Here is a 21,822-nt window from a genome sequence, read left to right on the forward strand (position 1 = left end):
GACTTGCCTCTTCTTGCCCTCTTCCCCAAAAGAGAAAAAGAACCCCGGGTAAGACAGAGAGCTTTGACTCTCTACGACCGAACAGAGCACCCCTCTTTGCTTCACCACCCCTATAGGGCGGCTTTGGCTCCTCTCGGAGCCCACCAACAGTTTGACTAAGCACAGGGAATGCAGAGACCCTTTCCCTGTGTCCGATATTGCCACAACATCAACCGGATGTTCCTATGCGCTCAGTTTACATGGAGGGAGGCTGGTGACTCACAGAGTTCTGTTGTTGCAGAACTGTAGGTGGTCTTTGACTTACGTCCACAATTGAGCCCAAGATTTCTGTTGTGAAGTGAGACACAGAAACATAGAAACATAGAAGTCTGACGGCAGAAAAAGACCTCATGGTCCATCTAGTCTGCCCTGTTACTATTTTCTGTATTTTCTCTTAGGATGGATATATGTTTATCCCAGGCATGTTTAAATTCAGTTACTGTGGATTTCTCTACCACATGTGCTGGAAGTTTGTTCCAAGGATCTACTACTCTTTCAGTAAAATAATATTTTCTCATGTTGCTTTTGATCTTTCCCCCAACTAACTTCAGATTGTGTCCCCTTGTTCTTGTGTTCATTCCTATTAAAAACACTTCCCTCCTGGACCTTATTTAACCCTTTAACATATTTAAATGTTTCGATCATGTCCCCCCCGCCCTTTTCCTTCTGTCCTCCAGACTATACAGATTGAGTTCATTAAGTCTTTCCTGATACGTTTTATGCTTAAGACCTTCCACCATTCTTGTAGCCCGTCTTTAGACCCGTTCAATTTTGTCAATATCTTTTTGTAGGTGAGGTCTCCAGAAATGAACACAGTATTCCAAATGTGGTCTCACCAGCGCTCTATATAGCAGGATCATAATCTCCCTCTTCCTGCTTGTTATACCTCTAGCTATGCAGCCAAGCATCCTACTTGCTTTTCCCTATTGTTAAATGAGGTTTGCCCTGTTTTACTACTTTTCTTGCCTCAGTTGTTAAGTGAATCACCTCATTTGATAAGTTAGTAACCTGGTTGTTCAGTGAATCTGGCTTCCCCATTGACTTTGCTTTGTTGGAAAGTCACACAATTACCGTTGCTGTGTTCCACATTCTTGGAATACAGCAACAGTAATAACTATGAACCAGTTGCCAAGCGTATGAATTTTGAGCAGATGGTCATGGGGACACTGTGAAGGTCGTAACAGTGAAAAATGATTAAGTCACTTTTTAAAGTGCCACTAAATGAACTGTTATAAGTTGAACACTACCTGTATTCCCTCCTATCCAACCACAGAATACATGGAAATATTGATCTTGTTGGAAATCTTCCATGATATTAATAATCCCACTGAAGGATAATGAAGTAAGGTGATGGATTCCCATGCTAATGCTACATGTCCTTGGGCTGCCAGCAGCTTCCTTGTTCCTCCTGACTTTATTTATTTTTTAAAGCTTAAATTAACAGTGATATTAAATGGGAATCTGATATGCTGCAAAGCAGCAGGAGCTTTTAGAATGATAATGCATGAATGCTTTTGAGCCCTGCAAAGAGAAAATAAAAATATTGCGAATCTAGAAGCTAGTTTTGGAACACCGCTTATCTTTTTTAAAAAATCGGGTAATTAAACACGATCCAGGGATTTGACTGAGCTGGTGAGATAACAATTAAATAAAAATGAACCCAGTACATATGCAGGTAGCCTTTGACTGCAATTGGGAGCAGAATTTCCAAGGTTAAGCAAGGTGGTTGGCAAATGAATTGCACCCGACTTTATGACACTTTTTACCATGGTTGTTAAGCGAGTCACTGCATTTATTAAGTGAACCCCATGGTTATAAAGCAAATTTAGATCCCCCCCCCATTGAATTTGCTTGTCAGAAGCCAACTGGAAAGATTGAAAGTGGCAATCCCAAGACCCCAGGATGCTGCAACTGTCGTAAATATAGGCCCATTGCCAAGTGCTCGAATTTTGATCACATGACTGTGGGGAATGCTAAGATAGTCATAAGTGCGAGGATCAGTCACTTTTTTCCAGCTGCAAAGAGAAAATGAAAATTTCTAACAATTGAATAATTGCTAAACGAATGATTGCAAGACAAGGACTATTCTTGTCTTCGGTTAATATCCAGTCTAAGAGCTTTAAGAGGAATACTTTATTTATTTATTTTATTTATTTATTGGATTTGTATGCCACCCCTCTCCGTAGACTTGGGGCGGCTAACAACAGTAATAAAAAACATCATATAAATCCAATACTAAAACAACTAAAAAACCCTTATTGTAAAACCAAACATCCCTATAAACAAACATAACATGCATAAATTGTAAAGGCCTAGGGGGAAAGAATATCTCAGTTCCCCCCATGCCTGATGGCAGAGGTGGGTTTTAAGAAGCTTACGAAAGGCAAGGAGGGTGGGGGCAATTCTCAAATCTCCGGGGGGGGAGTTGGTTCCAGAGGGCCGGGGCCACCACAGAGAAGGCTTTTCCCCTGGGCCCCGCCAAACGACATTGTTTTGTTGACGGGACCCGGAGAAGGCCCACCCTGTGGGACCTAACCCGTTGCTGGGATTCATGCGGCAGAAGGCGGTCTTGTAGATACCCTGGTCCGGTGCCATGAAGGGCTTTATAGGTGATGACCAACACTTTGAATTGGGTTACCTCCTGTTATATATGTTGGATTGAGAAAAAAATGCCAAGCAGAATCATCCACCAAGCTTCATGGCTGACAATAGACTGAACCCAGTAGACTGAACTTAAGCAAGAAGTTCTCTGCCTGGTTGCTGGTGGGCGTAGTCATGGTGGGCGTGCCCTAGTTGGCCTCCTGGACCACGGGTGGGGGGCATTTTTGCCCTCCCTGGGCTCTGGAGGCTTTCTTTGAGCCCCTGGGAGGGCGAAAAAGGCCTCCCCAGGCTCTGGAGGTAGGCCCGTTTTTCACCCTCCCTGAGCCTCCATGCACCCCTGCACTTATTTGCATCCAAAACGGGCAACATGGGAGACTCCTGGGAGGGGTGGGATGGGTGGGACCAGTCAGGAGTGGGATTTGAGGGTTCTCCAAACTGCACAGTTTCCTGAACCACTGTAAACCGCCAGCAGCCCACCTCTGCTGAATATTAATTACCATACTATACTAGGCCAAAACATGTATATCTCATGACTGGCTATGCAGCCATCTTGTGAACAATCTAGTTGCCATTTTGTGAGATCATCAGTGATGAGCTTTTGGAAACGGCAAAGCTCAAGCGCAATGCGAAATGAGAATGGGGGGATTATTAATTAATTTGATCCACTTAAAACCAAGAACAAAACCTCCTCTGGGTCAGCTTTCAAAGAATTATTTCACCATCGCTCATCTCTGAGTCTCATTTCTTCTGACTTGGGAGAGTCAAATGGAGGTGGAACTTCAAAGCAGAACAAGCCTGTTTTTTTATTTCGAAGCTTTTCCCCCCTCTTGGGAACGGTGCGATTCCTTGATTGCATATTCATAATTATATTTATTGGAGGCTTGAAGATGAACTGATATTAGATTGTGTAGTATATTGCAGTTGTGTGTCTAATTATTAGAGAAATTAATAAGTAATACTAGATTGCAAGAAGAGAACCCGGAATCTATGTTTAAAAGGCAGCAAAGCCTATATCCGTGATGGCAAACCTATGGCACGCGTGCCAGAGGTGGCACGTAGGGCTCTCTCTTCTGGCACGCATGCTGTCACCCGAGGGCAGCTCTCCATGGAATTTCTTTCATGAGCTTTTGTTTTCCTGCAAACGATGAAACAGAAGCTCGGAAAAGAAAAAAGATCTTACCTCTTGTCGTGCTTCCAGTGTTGGGATGCCCCGACCAGCCAACTGTTCTTCAGGTCTCTGCTGTGCATGCATGCATGTCCGCACATTTTAAAAAATCCTAATATTTTTATTTTATTTTATTTATTTATTTATTTAATTTAAGATTTAATTGGATTTGTATGCCGCCCCTCTCCGAGGACTCAGGGCGGCTATTTATTTATTTATTTATTTATTTATTTATTTATTTATTTATTTATATATTTATTTATTTATTTTTATATGTATTTATTTATTTTTATATGTATTTATTTATTTTTATTTTTATTTATTTATTTTTATTTATATTTATTTATATTTATTTTTATTTATTTATATTTATTTATAATTTATTTATATTTATTTATTTGTATTTGAATTTATTTATTTGTATTTATTTAATTCATTTATTGATTTATATTTATTTATTTATTTTTATATAAATAAATACAGTGTTCCCTTGATTTTCACGGGTTCGAAGTTCGCGAAAAGTCTATACAACGGTTTTTCAAAAATATTAATTAAAAAATACTTCGCAGGTTTTTTTCCCCTATACCACGGTTTTTCCCACCCGATGACATCATATGTCATCACCAAACTTTCATCCACCTTTAATAAATATTTTTTTAAAATAAACTTTAATAAATTAACATGGTGAGTAATAATCTAAGTGCTTGCTAAAGGAATGGGAAATTGTAATTTAGGTGTTTAAAGTGTTAAGGGAAGGCTTTTGATACTGTTCATAGCCAAAAATAGTGTATTTATTTCCGCATCTGTACTTCGCGGAAATTCGACTTTCGCGGGCGGTCTCGGAACGCATCCCCGTGAAAACTGAGGGAACACTGTATAACTATTTTGGTTTATGTATGGTTTGTTGGGTTGTGTGGTTATTTTATTATAAGGTTTTTTAAAAATTGTGTTTTTAAATATTGGATTTGTACATTGTATATTATTGTTGTGAGCCACCCCGAGTTCTCGGAGAGGGGCGGCATACAAATCTAATAAATCATCATCATCATCATCATCATCATCATTATTATTATTAATTTATTTATTGTTATTTATTTATTAATACATATTGGTAGTATATAAAGATATAACAATATTTATATACATGACACTGGTACTAATAATAGAAAAACATTAGGACAGGGAACGGTAGACACACTGGTATACTAACCCTAACCCTAACCTTTACTGACCTCTTAGGAATCGGGAGAGGTCAACAGTGGATAGTCTAAGGGTAAAGTTTTGGGGGTTTGGTGATGATACTACAGAGTCAGGGAGTGAGTTCCATGCATCAACTGCTCGGTTACTAAAGCCGTATTTCCTGCAGTTGAGTTTGGAGCGGTTTACTTTGAGATTGTATCTGTTGTGTGCCCGTATATTGCTGTGGTTGAAGCTGAAGTAGTAGTTGACAGGAAGGACATTGTAGCAGATGGTGTCCATGCATGGGCACATTCGCACACGTCCATACATGCAAGCACACATGTCCGTGCCTGCACGCATTTGCACACTTGGACCTTTTAAGTTTGGGCATGTGTGTGTACTTTGGGACTTGGTGTCTAAAAGGTTTGCCATAGGAAATAGAATATACACCAGAGGGTATGCTCTTAGGAATCTGGAAAAGACATTACTCTAAGCAAACGTTCTTCCTCATGACACACATAAACACCGTAGTTAGAATATCACTGGCACAAATGTGGAAAAATGAACAGACCCCATCGGAAAGCTTAATTATTGATAAAATATATAGATGTGTAGAGATGGACGAAATGACATACTCAATTAAGGGAACAAAATACAAAAAATCTAAAGAATTAGGGCACAAATGGCACGAATGGATTCAAAATAAAAACTGAAAATATAACAATACAAAGTATCAGTATATTTAGAGAGAATAATGGAAATGAAGTTAAAACATGAGATGAATGATTTCTCCTTTTCTTTTCTTTTTCTCTAACTTAATACCATGTTTTACTTATGATATTTATATTGGGATGTACATAATGTAATAAAACATATAGAGAAATGAATGACATATTCAAAAGACAAATGGATTAAGATCTGTAAAAAAAACACAAAACAAAACATGTAAGAAATACTTTCTTTTTAAAAAAAACAATAAAGAAACTATAAAAAATAAATAAAGGGTTCGCCATAACTGGCTTCTATCAATTCAATTTCTGCCCCAAAGTTTGTTTACTTATTTATTAAATTATTTATTGATTAAATTTGTATGCCGCCCAACTCCCAAAGTTCTACATCATTGGGATTTCTCTTTGCAGCCATTTCTGAAAATGTATCAGTCGCAACAGAAGAAAGGTAGGTGGGCTCATCCCCCATCCATTTGCAGGTTGGAGGTTTCAATTTAAACAGAAGACTGAGAGAAATAGAATCTGCACCAAATGTGATCTACGCATATTAAGGGCACCTGAAGGTCACTGGCCCTGAGCACCAGTGTTTCTGGACACAAGGGAAGGAAGAAGGAGGAGAAAATATGTTTTCAGGTTGCATTACAATTCCCTGGACTGAAACTCACTTTGGGACCCGCCATCCACTCTATAAATAAGTGTGACTTTTCAATTGTAGGCTATTTCCTTAAAGCAGGGGTCGACAAAGTTGTTCAGAATCTAGGAGCCAGCCAAAAAATTTAGGAGCCAGAATTTTTTTTAAGCAAACTTGGTTTTTTGCCGAGTCTCCACCTGACATCGCTTTCACCCCCTCCCCCCCGGCGCAGGCCTGGCTCCGCCGAGCCGGCTCTGCTGTACTCCCGTCGGGATCCGAGGGGAGACCGTTAGTCAGAAACCGAAACAGAGAAGAAGGAAAGGGAGACCGGGCCGGGGACGCGGGGGAGGGGGGGAGGGGGGAGGAGGGGTTACTGGTCGGAAGTCACCGCGCACGCGGCCGGAGGAGGAATGAACAAAACCTCACGCCGGGAGGGGAGGGGCTTCCGCTTCTCTCCGAAGGCGGGTGAGCGGCCAAGATCGGAGCGTCTGTGTGCGGTGGGGGGGAGTGAAGGGGTTCGAGTAGGAGGCGGAATGGAGGCAAGGGGGGGAGGGAGAGACGCACGCAAGCGCAGGGGACGCTGGGAAAGCAGCTCGCTCCGAGGTTGATGGGCGGAGCTACGGAAGCCAAGATGTACCATTTCTGGGCGTAAACACAAGGCGGGAAAAATATACTGTATACATACAGTACAGCAGTGTTTCCCAACCTTTTTTGAGCCGCGGCACATTATTCATATTTTCAAAATCCCGGGGAACACTGAAAGGGGGGGGGCGGGGCGGGGGGGGCTAAAGAAAAGTTTGGACAAAAAAACCCTCTCTCTTCCTCCCTTTCGCTCTATTTCTCCCTCTTTCTCTTTTCCTTCCTTCCCTTCTTTCTCTCTCTCCATCCCTCTTTCTTTCTCTCTTTTTTGCTCTCTTTCTCTCTCCCTCCTTCCCTTCCTCTATGTCTTTCTCTCTCCTTTGCTCTCTCTCTCTCTCTCTCTGTCTCTCTTGCTATCTCTTTCTTGCTTTTCTCTCTCTCTTGCTCTCTCTCTCTCTTTCACTGTCTTGCTATATGTCTCTTTCTTTCTCTTTGCCTCTCTTGCTATCTCTCTTTCTTTCTCTTTCTCTCTTTCTCTCTCTCTGTCTCTCTTGCTATGTCTCTCTTTCTTTCTCTTTCTCTCTCTCTCTGTGCCTCTCTTGCTAAGTCTCTCTTTTTCTCTTGCTATGTCTCTCTTTCTTTTTCTCTCTCTCTGCCTCTCTTGCTATGTCTCTTTCTCTGCGTCTCTTTCTTGCTCTGTCTCTCTCTCTCTGCCTCTCTTGCTATGTCTCTCTTTCTCTCTGTCTCTTTCTCTGCCTCTCTTTCTTGCTCTGTCTCTTTCTCTGCCTCTCTTGCTATGTCTCTCTTTCTCTCTCTCTCTGCCTCTCTTATATGTCTCTCTTTCTTTCTTTCTCTCTCTCTCTCTCAGCTGACTGCAAGCGGGAGCCCTGACGGCGGCAGCTGGACATGCTGCTGGACACCGTATATGCCAGGCCCGCAGCGCCAGCATGTACGACGTCTAGCAGCACGTCCAACCGCCACCGTCAGGGCTCCCGCTTGCAGTCAGCTGAGAGAGAGAGAGCGCTCCCTCTCGCCGCCGCCATCTCCCCATGACTGCCTGCGGCCACTGCGGCCGCCCCCGCCCCCCGCTCCCATCGCCAGTGCCCTCCCGCCGGGCCACAAAGGAAACTTGCCGTCGACGCAGGAGAAGCTCCAGCTGGGCGGGGCGCTGCCGGTACTTCCTCTTGGGGCTCCCGCTCGCAGCTGTCAACCGGCTCCTGCTCGATGCCGCGGTTTTCGGCGCTCTCCTGCTGGGTCCCAAAGAAGGAAGGCGGGGAAAAGGCGCGAAGAATAAAGCTCTCCTTCTTCCTGCCTTCCTTCTTTGGCGCCCAGCAGGAGAGCGCCGAAAACCGCGGCATCGAGCAGGAGGCGGGGGACAGCTGCGAGCGGGAGCCCCAGGACGGAAGTACCGGCAGCGCCCCGCCCAGCTGGAGCTTAGCGGCACACCTGGCCATGTCTCGCGGCACACCGGTGTGCCGCGGCACACCGGTTGGGAAACGCTGCAGTACAGCAGGCAACATTTTCTAGGCGCCAGACAACATTTTCTAGGCGCCACTGGCGACCAGGCGCCTGGGTTTGTCGATCCTTGCCTTAAAGGCATAACTATCTCAGGGGTTGCCACAAAGAAGAAGGAGCCAACCTATTCCCCAAAGCACCTGAGGGTAGAACAAGAAGCAACGGGTGGAAGCTGAACATGGAGAGAAGTAATGTAGAAGAAAGGAGAAATTTCCTGACAGTTAGAACCATTAATCAGTGGAACAGCTTGCCTCTAGAAGTTGTGAATGCTCCAACACTGAAAGATTTTAAGATGTTGGATAACCACCTGTCTGAAGTAGTGTAGTGTTTCCTACCTAAGCAAAGACCTTCAAGGTACCTTCCAACCTTTATCATCATCAACATCATCATCATGATATTTATTTATTCATTTTTATGCTGCCCAACTTCTTAGGGACTCTAGGTAGCTCACAACCAAAAAACAAACAAACATCCAAATAATACTAAAACCTCTAAAAACAGTTTAAAAACAATTTAAATCCAACAGTTAAATCCATGCATACCACTTATGGCCAGATCTTGATGATTATAGAAACATAGAAACATAGAAGACTGACGGTAGAAAAAAACCTCATGGTCCATCTAGTCTGCCCTTATACTATTTCCTGTATTTTATCTTACAATGGATATATGTTTATCCCAGGCATGTTTAAATTCAGTTACTGTGGATTTACCAACCACGTCTACTGGAAGTTTGTTCCAAGGATCTACTACTCTTTCAGTAAAATAATATTTTCTCATGTTGCCTTTGATCTTTCCCCCAACTAACCATCAGATCTGTGGCCCCAGGCCTGCTGGAAAAGCCAGGTTCCAGAGAGTCGGAGCAGCCACAGAGAAGGCCCTCCCCAACACTGTTTAGCTGATGGGATCTGGAGAAAACCAACTCTGTGGGCCCTTACTGGTTGCAGGGAGCTACGTGATAGAAGGTGGTCTCGAAGATAGTCGGGCCCCTCTCTTCTAAAAATTGCTTCCAAATTGTCATCTCAAAGTGACATAAGAGGAATGTATTACTGTAAATGCTTGGAAACTATTTATTACATTAACTCCCCTTCACTTAAAATATATCAAATGTAATTTTTGTCTTCCACTACATCTTTGTCCTGCCTTTCTTATATTGCACAACACTTTACACAACCCTTCTAAATCTGAGTGAATATCGTTATTTTAGGAGACACAAGGTTCTTGGGAAAAAAGACTCAAGGGTCTTAATAGGTTCCTCATAGCTTCTGGCGTAGGGCAAGTTGAGTCAAAGCCAACAAAAAAAACCCCCACTTATCGTAGTAGCAGATCAGGCATGTCTCAATTTTTATTGCTCTGAGCAAATTCTTCAGTAGGATTTTATGGTAGTATGGTACCTCAATAGTTAATATATATAATTGACTTTTAAAAAAAAGAACCTACCACCTGAAAGGCACGGAGATTACACAGACATGCTATTCATCAGCCTTTGCAAACTGTGAAATTTCTGAATGATTAACCATGAATTCCCAGCTCCAGTGAGAAAAAATGCATTGTTAAAAGGACACTAAACATCAGAAACCTCTCAATATAGGTAGCACTTTTGACCACAATTCAGCCCAACATTTTCTGCTTCAAAGCAAGACAGTTGTTCAGTGAATTCTGCCCCATTCTACAACTATTCCCGCCACTGTGGTTAAGTAAATTACTGTAATTGTATGTTAAATGAATCTGGTTTTCCCATTGATCTTTGCTTGTCAGAAGGTCGCGAAAAGGGATCACGTGGCTCCGGGACACTGCAATCGCCATAAATGTGAGTCAGTGGCCAAGTATCTGAATTTTGATCATGTGACTATGGGGATGCTGCAACGGTCGTAAGTGTGGAAAATGGTCCTAAGTCGCACTTTTCATGTGTAACTTCAAACGGTTACTAAATGAACTTTTGTAAGTCAAGGATTATCTGTACTCTAGCCCAACCAATGATATACTGTATTTGACAGAAGATAATATTTTTTATCTTCTGATATATTTTCATCACAGCTTAAAGAGCTTAAAAATTCACCTTTGCCGCCAGGCTTGGGACTTTTAAATCTTCCCTGCCCTAACCAATGATTGTTTTTAAGTATGAGTGCTGAATTGGTTTTGATTGGTTTTATTTTTTTCCCCCTTTTAAAATTAAATTTAATGGCTGTTTTAATGTATTAATTAATTAATTAATTAGTTAATTAATTGAATTCATATTATTGTTTGGTTTTTTGAGTCTGCGGAGAGGGGCGGCATACAAATCTAATAAATAAATGAATAAATAAATGAATGAATGAATGAAGAAAGAAAGAAAGAAAGAAAGAAAGAAAGAAAGAAAGAAAGAAAGAAAGAAAGAAAGAAAGAAAGAAAGAAAGAAAGAAAGAAAGAAAGAAAGAAAGAAAGAAAGTATATGCTGTGAGCCGCCCCGAGGCCTCGGAGAGGGGCGGCATACAAATCCAATTAAACAAACAAACAAACAAAAAACAAACAAACAGGTAGTCCTTGACCTACAACAATCCATTTAGTGACCATCTGAAGTTACACTTATGACTGATGCCATGATCATATGGTCAAAATTTGGACGCGTGGCCACTGATACATATCTATGATGGTTGCGACCTTCTGACAAGCTAAGTCAATGGGGAAGCTGGATTCACTTAAAAATACGTTCCTAACTTAACTGCAATAATTTATTTAATAACTGTGGGAAGATAGATCGTAAAATGGGACAAAATTCACTTAACTGTCCTGCTTAGAAACAGAAATCTGGGGCTCAATTGTGGTCATACGTTGAGGACTACCTGTACTTGTGGAACTACAGTTTCCAAGAGTCGATATGAACTAGGAATGTCCATTAAAATAGTTCCTCACACACTCCTATTCCAGACCTGTTTGCTACCTCAAATTTGGCAAATAGGTTATTTATTACAAACCCCCATGAAAACTACTTATTTTTTTGTTGACTTATGAATGTCTAGACTATACACTTTGATGTAATGGTCAAGGCGCTAGTCTAGAAATAGACCAGTGGATCTATTCCTATCTTAAATTAATAAATCTTAGGCTTGAAGGAAGTTGGGTGAACTTGTACCTTCCAGTTTTCTAGAATCTCACTAAGAAACCAGAAAGGACTTTCAAAATAAATGTTTTTTCTCCATTTTTAAATGATGGGTTAACACTTGTTTTAATTAAAAATAATAATTACAGGTTTTTTGCTTTGATCTTTCTGCGCCAGCTCAGGAAGCTCAAACTGCCCAAGGAGCTGCTGATACAGTTCTACAGAGGAATCATTGAGTCTGTCATCTGCACCTCTATAACTGTCTGGTTTGGTGCTGCAACCCAACAGGACCGACACAGACTTCAGAGGATAATCAGAACTGCAGAAAAAACAATTGCTACCAACCAAGACAACTAGACACAAGAACAGTTTTTTCCCGAACACCATCACTCTACTAAACAAATATTTCCCTCAACACTGTCAGACTTTCTACTAAATCTGCACTTCTATTCTACTAGTTTTTCTCATCATTCCTATCACCCATTTCCTCCCATGTTGACTGTATGACTGTAACTTGTTGCTTATATCCTAAGATTTTTATTAATATTGCTTCTTCATTGCTTAATTGACCCCATGACAATCATTAAGTGTTGTACCACATGATTCTTGACAAATGTATATTTTATTTTATGTACGCTGAGAGCATATGCACCAAGACAAATTCCTTGTGTGTCCAATCACACTTGGCCAATAAAAAAATCTATTCTGTTCTAGTAAATACTTCTCCTGACTCTAACTAGATTCTTTTTTTTAGTTAAGTTTCTGCAATAGAGGGTACATGGGTCTTAATTTAGCCTTCACTAATCTGGTATGCTATCAACGTGTTAAGAAAGCAATAGCTGAGAATCCTTGAAATTGCAATTCCAACAAACCTAGAGATTGCTTGGATGAGTAAAGCTGATCTAATCTATGGTCTTCATCATAAAATGAGATAAAAGTCACCACTGATTTGTTGATTGTGCCATCAAGCCTGTGTCCACTCTTAGCAGCCACAAAGATAAGCTTTTTTCTAGGAGATCTTTCAGGTTTCTCAATGGTACACCCCACTGCCAGGGTGATTGTTGATTGTTCTCTTTCCCCCCCTCTTTCCTTCCACTTTTCTCAGCATTGTGGAATTATCAAAACTGGATTTTTGAATAATGTGTCCAAAATATAGTCACCCAAGCTTAGTCATTTGTGCCTCAAATTAAAATTCTGGATTGATTCCATCTGTGATCCATTTGTTATTTCTTGGGCATCCACATATTTTCTGGAGGCTTCTCCAACATCGAAATTTGAAAGGAAGGTTGAGTGATAGAAAATAAAAGTGCAGTCTGACAGACATTGATATTTAGATTGATGCCAAAGCAAGATATTTAGTCCCTATATTTAGTCCCTATTTGACTCTAAAGTGTGCAATAGGGTTGATATTCCTGGAGGCGTCTGTAATATGGTAAATGATTTAGCTTTACTAGATAAATGGTCAAAGCAATGGAAACTGCAGTTTAATGTTTCCAAAGGTAAAATAATGCACTTGGGGAAAATTAACCCTCAATCTGAGTATTGTATTGGCAGTTCTGTGTTAGCAAAAACTTCAGAAGAAAAAGATTTAGGAGTAGTGATTTCTGACAGTCTCAAAATGGGTGAACAGTGCAGTCAGGCGGTAGGGAAAGCAAGTAGGATGCTTGGCTGCATAGCTAGAGGTATAACAAGCAGGAAGAGGGAGATTATGATCCCGCTATATAGAGTGCTGGTGAGACCACATTTGGAATACTGTGTTCAGTTCTGGAGACCTCGCCTACAAAAAGATATTGACAAAATTGAACGGGTCCAAAGACGGGCTACAAGAATGGTGGAAGGTCTTAAGCATAAAACGTATCAGGAAAGACTTAATGAACTCAATCTGTATAGTCTGGAGGACAGAAGAAAAAGAGGGGACATGATCGAAACATTTAAATATGTTAAAGGGTTAAATAAGGTCCAGGAGGGAAGTGTTTTTAATAGGAAAGTGAACACAAGAACAAGGGGACACAATCTGAAGTTAGTTGGGGGAAAGATCAAAAGCAACATGAGAAAACATTATTTTACTCAAAGAGTAGTAGATCCTTGGAACAAACTTCCAGCAGACGTGGTAGATAAATCCACAGTAACTGAATTTAAACATGCCTGGGATAAACATATATCCATCCTAAGATAAAATACAGAAAATAGTATAAGGGCAGACTAGATGGACCATGAGGTCTTTTTCTGCCGTCAGACTTCTATGTTTCTATGTTTCTATTTTAGCTTACAATTCTGGAATACTTGATGGTCCAGAATCTTTATTTATTTATTTATTTATTCTTTGTCCAATATACAATACATATGGAAGAGAATAGACATTAAATAATATATATAAAGATAGAAAGTAAAAAAGAAGAGAAGTAGATGGGAGGGAGAGAATATATATGATATAAGAGATAGGGAGAGAAGTTTGGAGCGGTTAATATTAAGTTTGAATCTGTTGTGTGCTCTTGTGTTGTTGCGGTTGAAGCTGAAGTAGTCGTTGACCGGAAGGACGTTGCAGCATATGATCTTGTGGGCAATACTTAGATTGTGTTTTAGGCGCCGCAGTTCTAAGCTTTCAAGACCCAGGATAGATAGTCTATTTTCGTAGGGTATTCTGTTTCGAGTGGAGGAGTGAAGGGCTCTAACCAAATGGACTCTGCTTAGCTTCCTAGAGCAGTCTTAGAACCATCATCTCTTAACCCAAAGATGCTTTTTAAAAAAGCAACTGGACTTTGTTTTTCCTTGAAGGTGTTTCGTTTCTCATCCAAGAAGCTACTAGACTTCTGTCACCTACTGAATCGCCAGAGGAGGAGACCACACATGGACGAGAACAGAGAAAGATGAACACAGCAAATCCAGCCTCATTTGAAGCTGGACAAGAATGTTTTCTCTAAAGTTCTCCATATTATTTCCTTATAAGCTCAGCAGATTCATTTCTGCAGGACGGCCAACCAATTAGCACTACCTCCTCTTCCTCCTCCTCCTCCAACTTCTCCTGATCCAGTTCATTATCTCAGGAAATAAATTGCTCCAAGTGAAGTGTGACACTTGCGTGAGGGCGACTTTCTGGCTGCTGAGGCTATTAATGTTTAAGATGCAATTAGAAGAGGGGTAGAAAATAGCTTTAGCAGAGCATTTCTCAGGCCATTAGTTTAAATAATTTTCCACATAATTTCTCCCTGACATTCATAAATAGAGAGGGAAAAAATTCTATTTCCTCTTGTTTGCTAAATGTAGCTTGATTCTAATCGGAAACAGCAACAGCCATCTATTTCGTATGCTCCAGTACATGATGCTTTTTCTCTGACTATACATAAAAAGATATTATTAGAAGAAGAGTTTGTCTCTAGATTTCTAAGTTTCTAGCCTTGAAGGCCTACTAATTTTGCCACTTATAGGGGGAAATACTTAATGGGATATATCAATGTTTCTCAACCTTGACATCTTTAAGATGGGTGGACTTCAACTCCCAGAATTCTCCAGCCAGTATTGGGGAAACTTATCAACGTTGAGAAATACTGATTTACATCATTCTATTATTTTCTGTTGGATCACCCTGGTATATTGACATATCAGCAAAAACATGTGATACATACATACATACGTACGTATGTATATATAATATACTGTATATATTATATAGATATACTATATATTATATACTATATATTTTACACACACACACACACAAAAACATATAATATAGTATATACAGTGAAGGGCTACCAAAAATTTTACTACCATATTGCAACCCAATAAGACAGACACAGACTTCAGAGGATAATCAGAACTGCAGAAAAAAAATTGCTGCCAACCTGCCTTCCATTGAGGACCTGTATACTGTCAAAAAGAGGGCAGTGAAAATATTTACTGACCCCTCGCAAGTAGGATGCTTGGCTGCATAGCTAGAGGTATAACAAGCAGGAAGAGGGAGATTGTGATCCCGCTATATAGAGCGCTGGTGAGACCAAATTTGGAATACTGTGTTCAGTTCTGGAGACCTCACCTACAAAAAGATATTGACAAAATTGAACAGGTCCAAAGACGGGCTACAAGAATGGTGGAAGGTCTTAAGCATAAAACATATCAGGAAAGACTTAATGAACTCAGTCTGTATAGTCTGGAGGACAGAAGGAAAAGGGGGGACCTGATCGAAACATTTAAATATGTCAAAGGGTTAAATAAGGTTCAGGAGGGAAGTGTTTTTAATAGGAAAGTGAACACAAGAACAAGGGGACACAATCTGAAGTTAGTTGGCGGAAAGATCAAAAGCAACATGAGAAAATATTATTTTACTGAAAGAGTAGTAGATCCTTGGAACAAACTTCCAGCAGACGTGGTAGATAAATCCACAGTAACTGAATTGAAACATGCCTGGGATAAACATATATCCATTGTAAGACAAAATACAGGAAATAGTATAAGGGCAGACTAGATGGACCATGAGGTCTTTTTCTGCAGTCAGTCTTCTATGTTTCTATGTTTCTAAGCTGTTTACAGAGTCAGCATAACAATCTGGGTTCTCATTTTACCGAGCTCCGAAGGATGGAAGGCTGAGTCAACCCTGAGCCGGTGAGAATCAAACTGCCGAACTGCTGGCAGCTAAGAGTCAGCAGAAGTGCTCTGCAGTACTGCATTGTAACCACTGTGCCGCCACAACTCTTAGAAAATAAAATACAAAAATACAATGAGAATCTGCAAAGAAGCTGAAGAAACAGTAGACCAGCTACACCAGTGGTTCTCAACCTGGGTGTCGGGCCCCCTTTGGGGGTCAAATGACAGTTTCACAGGGGTCGCCATGGTGTTAAGAACTAAAACTTCTGCCGCCTTTGAACATATTTTTACAATCCGACCAATCAGGCATTTATAGTGGGGGTGTCCCTCTGACCTTCCTGCCAATCAGCTTAAAACTCTGTTGGGAGAATTTGCGCTAGACTTATGGTTGGGGGTCACCACAACATGAGGAAGTGTATTAAGGGGTTGGGGCATTAGAAAGGTTGAGAACCACTGACCTACGCCAGACTAACTACAGACAACTGCAAGACAAAGTAGCAACAATTTTGCCTTGGAATATATGCAAGAAATATCTGCAAGCAACAGCTGGTGGTATCACAAAATAGGGAAAGCAATCAAAACTAAGAAACTAAGGTGCTCTAGGACTTTAGAATTAAACAGATAAGCACCTGCCACATAACAACCGAGTCTTAACAACTGTTGATAAGAAAGACAATAAAGTCTGAATAGTAGACGTAATAAAGTTTGGATAGTAGATGTGGCAGAACTTGAAGAGAACAGAATAGGAAAGTAAGATGGAGGAAGAGTAAGTCCAAATCCGATCGAACACTTGTAAGAGCTTATATTAAGACTTACAAAGTCTTTGCAGAATGCAGCTGCGAGAGCAATCATGGGCTTCCCTACAAAAGGCAGCTTTACTTGAAACAGCTTACATCCTTGATGCCTTTAGTACCTTCAGACAACATTCGCTTTTGGGGGAAGGACATGGCAGGTCGATAAAATTATGTCAAATCAAATCTAAACATTTAGCAGGGTGTGCAATCAGTCTTTATAATAATAAATGAACATTTTGTCATCATCTAATGATCATTCTAGCAAAGAAAACAAACAAATGCACCACAGAATAAATCAATCCAGAGTTCTTAGTCAAGGCATAAATGGCCTGGCTCAAAATACTGTACAGTATCTTGGTTACACTGTGGGCAGCCCCAGCTCTCTTGACAAATCTGTAATGCTTAGAAAAATGGAAGAAAATAGACTAGCTTGACTTGACTCTAGTGATGGGCTCCTACGGAACGGTCAGGAACGCAGTTCCGGTAGCAACATTTGGAGCTCCACCCCAGAGCACCCAATTTGCACTGAAAGATGTTGAAACAAAATGCATAAGCCATGGCCACAGTGTGGTAGCAAAAATTTTGGTAGCCCATCACTGCTTGACTCCCTCTTCGTCAGCCCATTAGATATTAGAACACTGCTACCATGCCACCCTTAGTCAGCGGTGAATTCCTCCTGATTTGGACCAGATCACCTGAACTGTTAGCGACTCGCTGGCGACATGAAAATGGCATGATGGATCTGCTTCTGTCTGTGCTGTGTGTGCTAATTTTTTTTTTTTTTGCAATTTTCGATGATTCCCCCCCCCCCCCGATGTTTGATGGCTTCTCCTTGTTCTCTGCTATGAAAAAAGCTCTCCCGCCCACCCGCAGGTGGATCTTTATTTTCTTCGCCCGAAACACAGCTGAGCAGCTCCTTCGGTTGTGTTTGGGCTTGGGCCAGCCGTTGCTCCCACAGGTGGGAGAGACGCAGCACAAAGTGAATGTGAAAGCCTGGCTGACAGCCAGGAAGATGTGGCAGACAGCCAGGAGGACGAGGCCACTGGGACGCAGGATTCAGCAGACAGCCCAGGGGATTTGGCATGCAGTCCCTCAGACAGTCTTTCGTCCCTGGGTTCTTCTGCAGATCAATATATTGATCTGTGTAGCTGAAGAGCTATGCAAAGAAGGGATCACTTTAAGGAGTATTACAAGTCATTATAGGAGCACCTGGGCTGGGTGTGGTTCTTATACTGAGGTCTGGGTGTGGTTCCTTTAATGAGGGCTAAAGGTATAAAAGGGAACAACGGCCCAAGGCAGACTGTGGCTGTTTATCTGTGTTATTTTGTGGTTCCTGCTCTGAAGTTTCTGTTCCGTGCCGTTGGAGTTTTCAACCCAGCTTTTTCAGACAAATGGGAGGTGAAAACTCTGGGACTTGCTGTTTGCTCCAAAGATTCAAAAGGACTCCTGAAACGTCTTTGCTCATTCCAGGTTGTCTTTGTTTTTTCCCCCTGTGTTTTTGTATGCAGCTGAAGTAAGCCTTGCATTGTTTTCGGACACTACGAACTGTTTTGAGTAACCCTTTTTTGTTTATTTAATACAGGTTTGCTGATTAGCAGAGCACAGGTGTGTTTGATTTCTTTTCCTTGGAGTGTTACGCATTGCCTGAGCCCAGTCAGGCAGAACACCTTCAGCTGTGATTCGGGCTAAAACCATCTTCTGAGCATGCGTGGAAGTAAATTTGTACAAAGGGACATGCACGCAAAATGTCACGATGCAAACCAGTGGCAAAAGATAAGCGGAACCCACCCCAGCCCCCCCTCTTTTTTTCATTATAAATGAAACACAATAAATGGTACGAGAATGAGGTAGCTCACCTAAAAATCCTTCTTCATCCACTATGACTGTGTAGTCTTCAGGTGTCTCAGTCAGGCTGAAAAATTTGCACCTGGAAGAGAAAAATCAGGAGAAAAAAAAGGCACATTTAGCTATTAGCGGACCATCAAGATTAATGCACGATTAATTTAGAAACAACTCTCTCCAAATTTACCTGTTTATTAGATGTTTTATCCTTTCCTTTATTTTTGTATAAGTAACCAAAAGTAGTTGAACATACATACTGGTAATACTCCTTCCTCCATTTTCTCTCCCCCTCATAACAACAACCCTGCGAGGTGGGTTGGGATGAGAAACAGTAACAGGCTCAAAGCCCCCAAGTTGGCTTTCATCCAATAGATCAGTGATAGTGAACCTTTTTTTCCTCGGGTGCTGAAATAGGGTGCGTGCATGCTATCACACATGCGCGAGTGCCCATACCCATAATTCAATGCCTAGGGAGAGCGAAAACAGCCTCCCCTGCTCTCTGGAGGCTGGAAACGTCCTGTTTCCCAAATTCTGGTGGGCCCAGTAGGGTCACGTTTCACCCTCCCAAAAATCCGAAGGTTCCCTGGAGCTGGGGGAGGGTAAAAGCGCCCTTCCTCATCCCCCCAGAGGCTCTCTGGAAGCCAAAAATGCTCTCTCAGAGCCTCTGTGCAAGCCAAAAATCAGTTGGCTGGCACATACATGCATGTTAAAACTGGACTGGACACGAGTCTGCGGAGAGGGGCGGCATACAAACCCAATCAATCAATCAATCAATCAATCAATAAACAAACAGCTCATGTGCCAGCAGATAGGGCTCCACGGGCCACCTGTGGCACCCGTACCATAGGTTCGCCATCACTGTAATAGATCTCAGTGGAACCTTTGTTCTTATAGATCCATGATGGCAAACCTATGGCATGTGTGCCACAGGTGACACGTGGAGCCATATTGGAAGGCACATGAGACGTTGCCTTATGTTAGCTCTAGTGCACACAAGATTTTCAGCCTCGGGAAAGGCAGTTTTGCCCTCCAGATGCTTCAGGGAAACTTTCATGAAGCCCCGGAGTGCAAAAAATCACCACCCAATGGACAAACCAGAAGTTCGGAAAATGCACTTCCGGTTTGCCCGTTGTGCTGGTTTTTTTGCACTCTGGAGGGTTCAGGAAAGCTTCCTGAAGCCCCGCAGTGCAAAAACCAGCACAACGGGCAAACCGGAAGTCCATTTTTCCGAACTTCTGTTTTATTTATTTATTTATTTATTTTATTATTTGGATTTGTATGCCGCCCCTCTCCGAAGACTCGGGGCGGCTCACAACAAGTGAAAAACAATCCAATACAATCCAATTAATTAAAATATTATGAGTTTAAGAAAATCCCCTATACTAACATACACACATACAGGCATACCATATATAACTTCAACGTGCCCAGGGGAGATGTTTAGTTTCCCCATGCCTGACGGCAAAGGTGGGTTTTGAGGAGTTTACGGAAGGCAGGAAGAGTAGGGGCAGTTCTGATCTCCGGGGGGAGTTGGTTCCAGAGGGCCGGTGCCGCCACAGAGAAGGCTCTCCCCCTGGGGCCCGCCAACCGGCATTGTTTAGTTGACGGGACCCGGAGGAGGCCCACTCTGTGGGACCGAATCGGTCGCTGGGATTCGTGCGGCAGAAGGCGGTCTCGGAGATATTCTGGTCCAGTGCCATGAAGGGCTTTAAAGGTCATAACCAACACTTTGAATTGTGACCGGAAACTGATCGGCAGCCAATGCAGACTGTGGAGTGATGGTGAAACATGGGCATACCTGGGTAAGCCCATGACTGCTCTCGCAGCTGCATTCTGCACGATCTGAAGTTTCCGAACACTTTTCAAAGGTAGCCCCATGTAGAGAGCATTACAGTAGTCGAACCTCGAGGTGATGAGGGCATGAGTGACTGTGAGCAATGAGTCCCGGTCCAGATAGGGCCGCAACTGGTGCACCAGGCGAACCTGGGCAAACGCCCCCCTCGCCACAGCTGAAAGGTGGTTCTCTAATGTGAGCTGTGGATCGAGGAGGACGCCCAAGTTGCGGACCCTCTCTGAGGGGGTCAATGATTCCCCCCCCAGGGTAATGGACGGACAGATGGGATTGTCCTTGGGAGGCAAAACCCACAGCCACTCCGTCTTATCCGGGTTGAGCTTGAGTCTGTTGACACCCATCCAGGCCCCAACAGCCTCCAGGCACCGGCACATCACTTCCACCGCTTCGTTGACTGGGCATGGGGTGGAGATGTAAAGCTGGGTATCATCGGCATATTGATGATACCTCACCCCATGTCCTTGGATGATCTCACCCAGCGGTGAGCTGGGTATCATCGGCATATTGATGATACCTCACCCCATGTCCTTGGATGATCTCACCCAGTGTTTTACACGTTTGGCCATTTTTTCACGTCCCAGGGTTCAGTGACACCTGTGCGGGGATGGGAGGGGGGATTGTGCGCATGTGTAGGGACAGTGCAGTGGTGTGTGCACATGTGTGTGGGGAGGGAAGGGGTGTGGACACTTGTACGCATGTTAGCACATACACACACCTTTTGGCACACGAACCTAAAAAGGTTCATCTTCACTGTTACAGATGATCTCATAGTTACAGCCTATGGCTTCCTGTGATGGATGTTTATTTGAAAGTCAATTCCAAGAAGGGACACGAGATACAGTTCTGACTAAGCCAGTACAATATGAGGCTGCAAAGTTTTCGTGCCTTTGAGTCAGTTTTCGCTGCTAGCGAATGCTCGGACTAGTTCCCTACAGTTTTCTTGGCAAGATTTCAGAAATGGTTTGCTACTCCCTGTTGCCTTTAAAAAAAGTTACCTTCAAAGACTAAAGATAATCAGAACTGCAGAAAAAACAATTACTGTCAACCTGCCTTCCATTGAGGACCTGTATACTGCACCAACCGTGAAAATATTTACTGATCCCTCGCATCACGGACATAAACTGTTTCAAATCCTACCCTCAAAAAGAGGCTATAGAGCACTGCACACCAAGACAACTAGACACAAGGACAGTTTCCCCCCAAAAGCCATCACTCTGCTAAACAAATAATTCCCTCA

The 21,822-nt window shown here is 42.2% G+C and overlaps 1 protein-coding gene across 1 annotated transcript in view; it reads right to left on the reverse strand.

The window, feature by feature from the left end:
* Positions 1-21,822, reverse strand: part of CASTOR2 (cytosolic arginine sensor for mTORC1 subunit 2) — a 182,167-nt gene that overhangs the window by 94,390 nt on the left and 65,955 nt on the right. The window contains exon 2 of the mRNA XM_070735232.1: positions 18,748-18,818. Within this exon, the coding sequence (XP_070591333.1) occupies positions 18,748-18,818 (71 nt within the window). The remainder of the gene's footprint in view (positions 1-18,747; positions 18,819-21,822) is intronic.

Source organism: Erythrolamprus reginae, chromosome 1 (assembly GCF_031021105.1).
Source record: "Erythrolamprus reginae isolate rEryReg1 chromosome 1, rEryReg1.hap1, whole genome shotgun sequence".
Taxonomy (NCBI): Eukaryota; Metazoa; Chordata; class Lepidosauria; order Squamata; family Dipsadidae; genus Erythrolamprus; species Erythrolamprus reginae.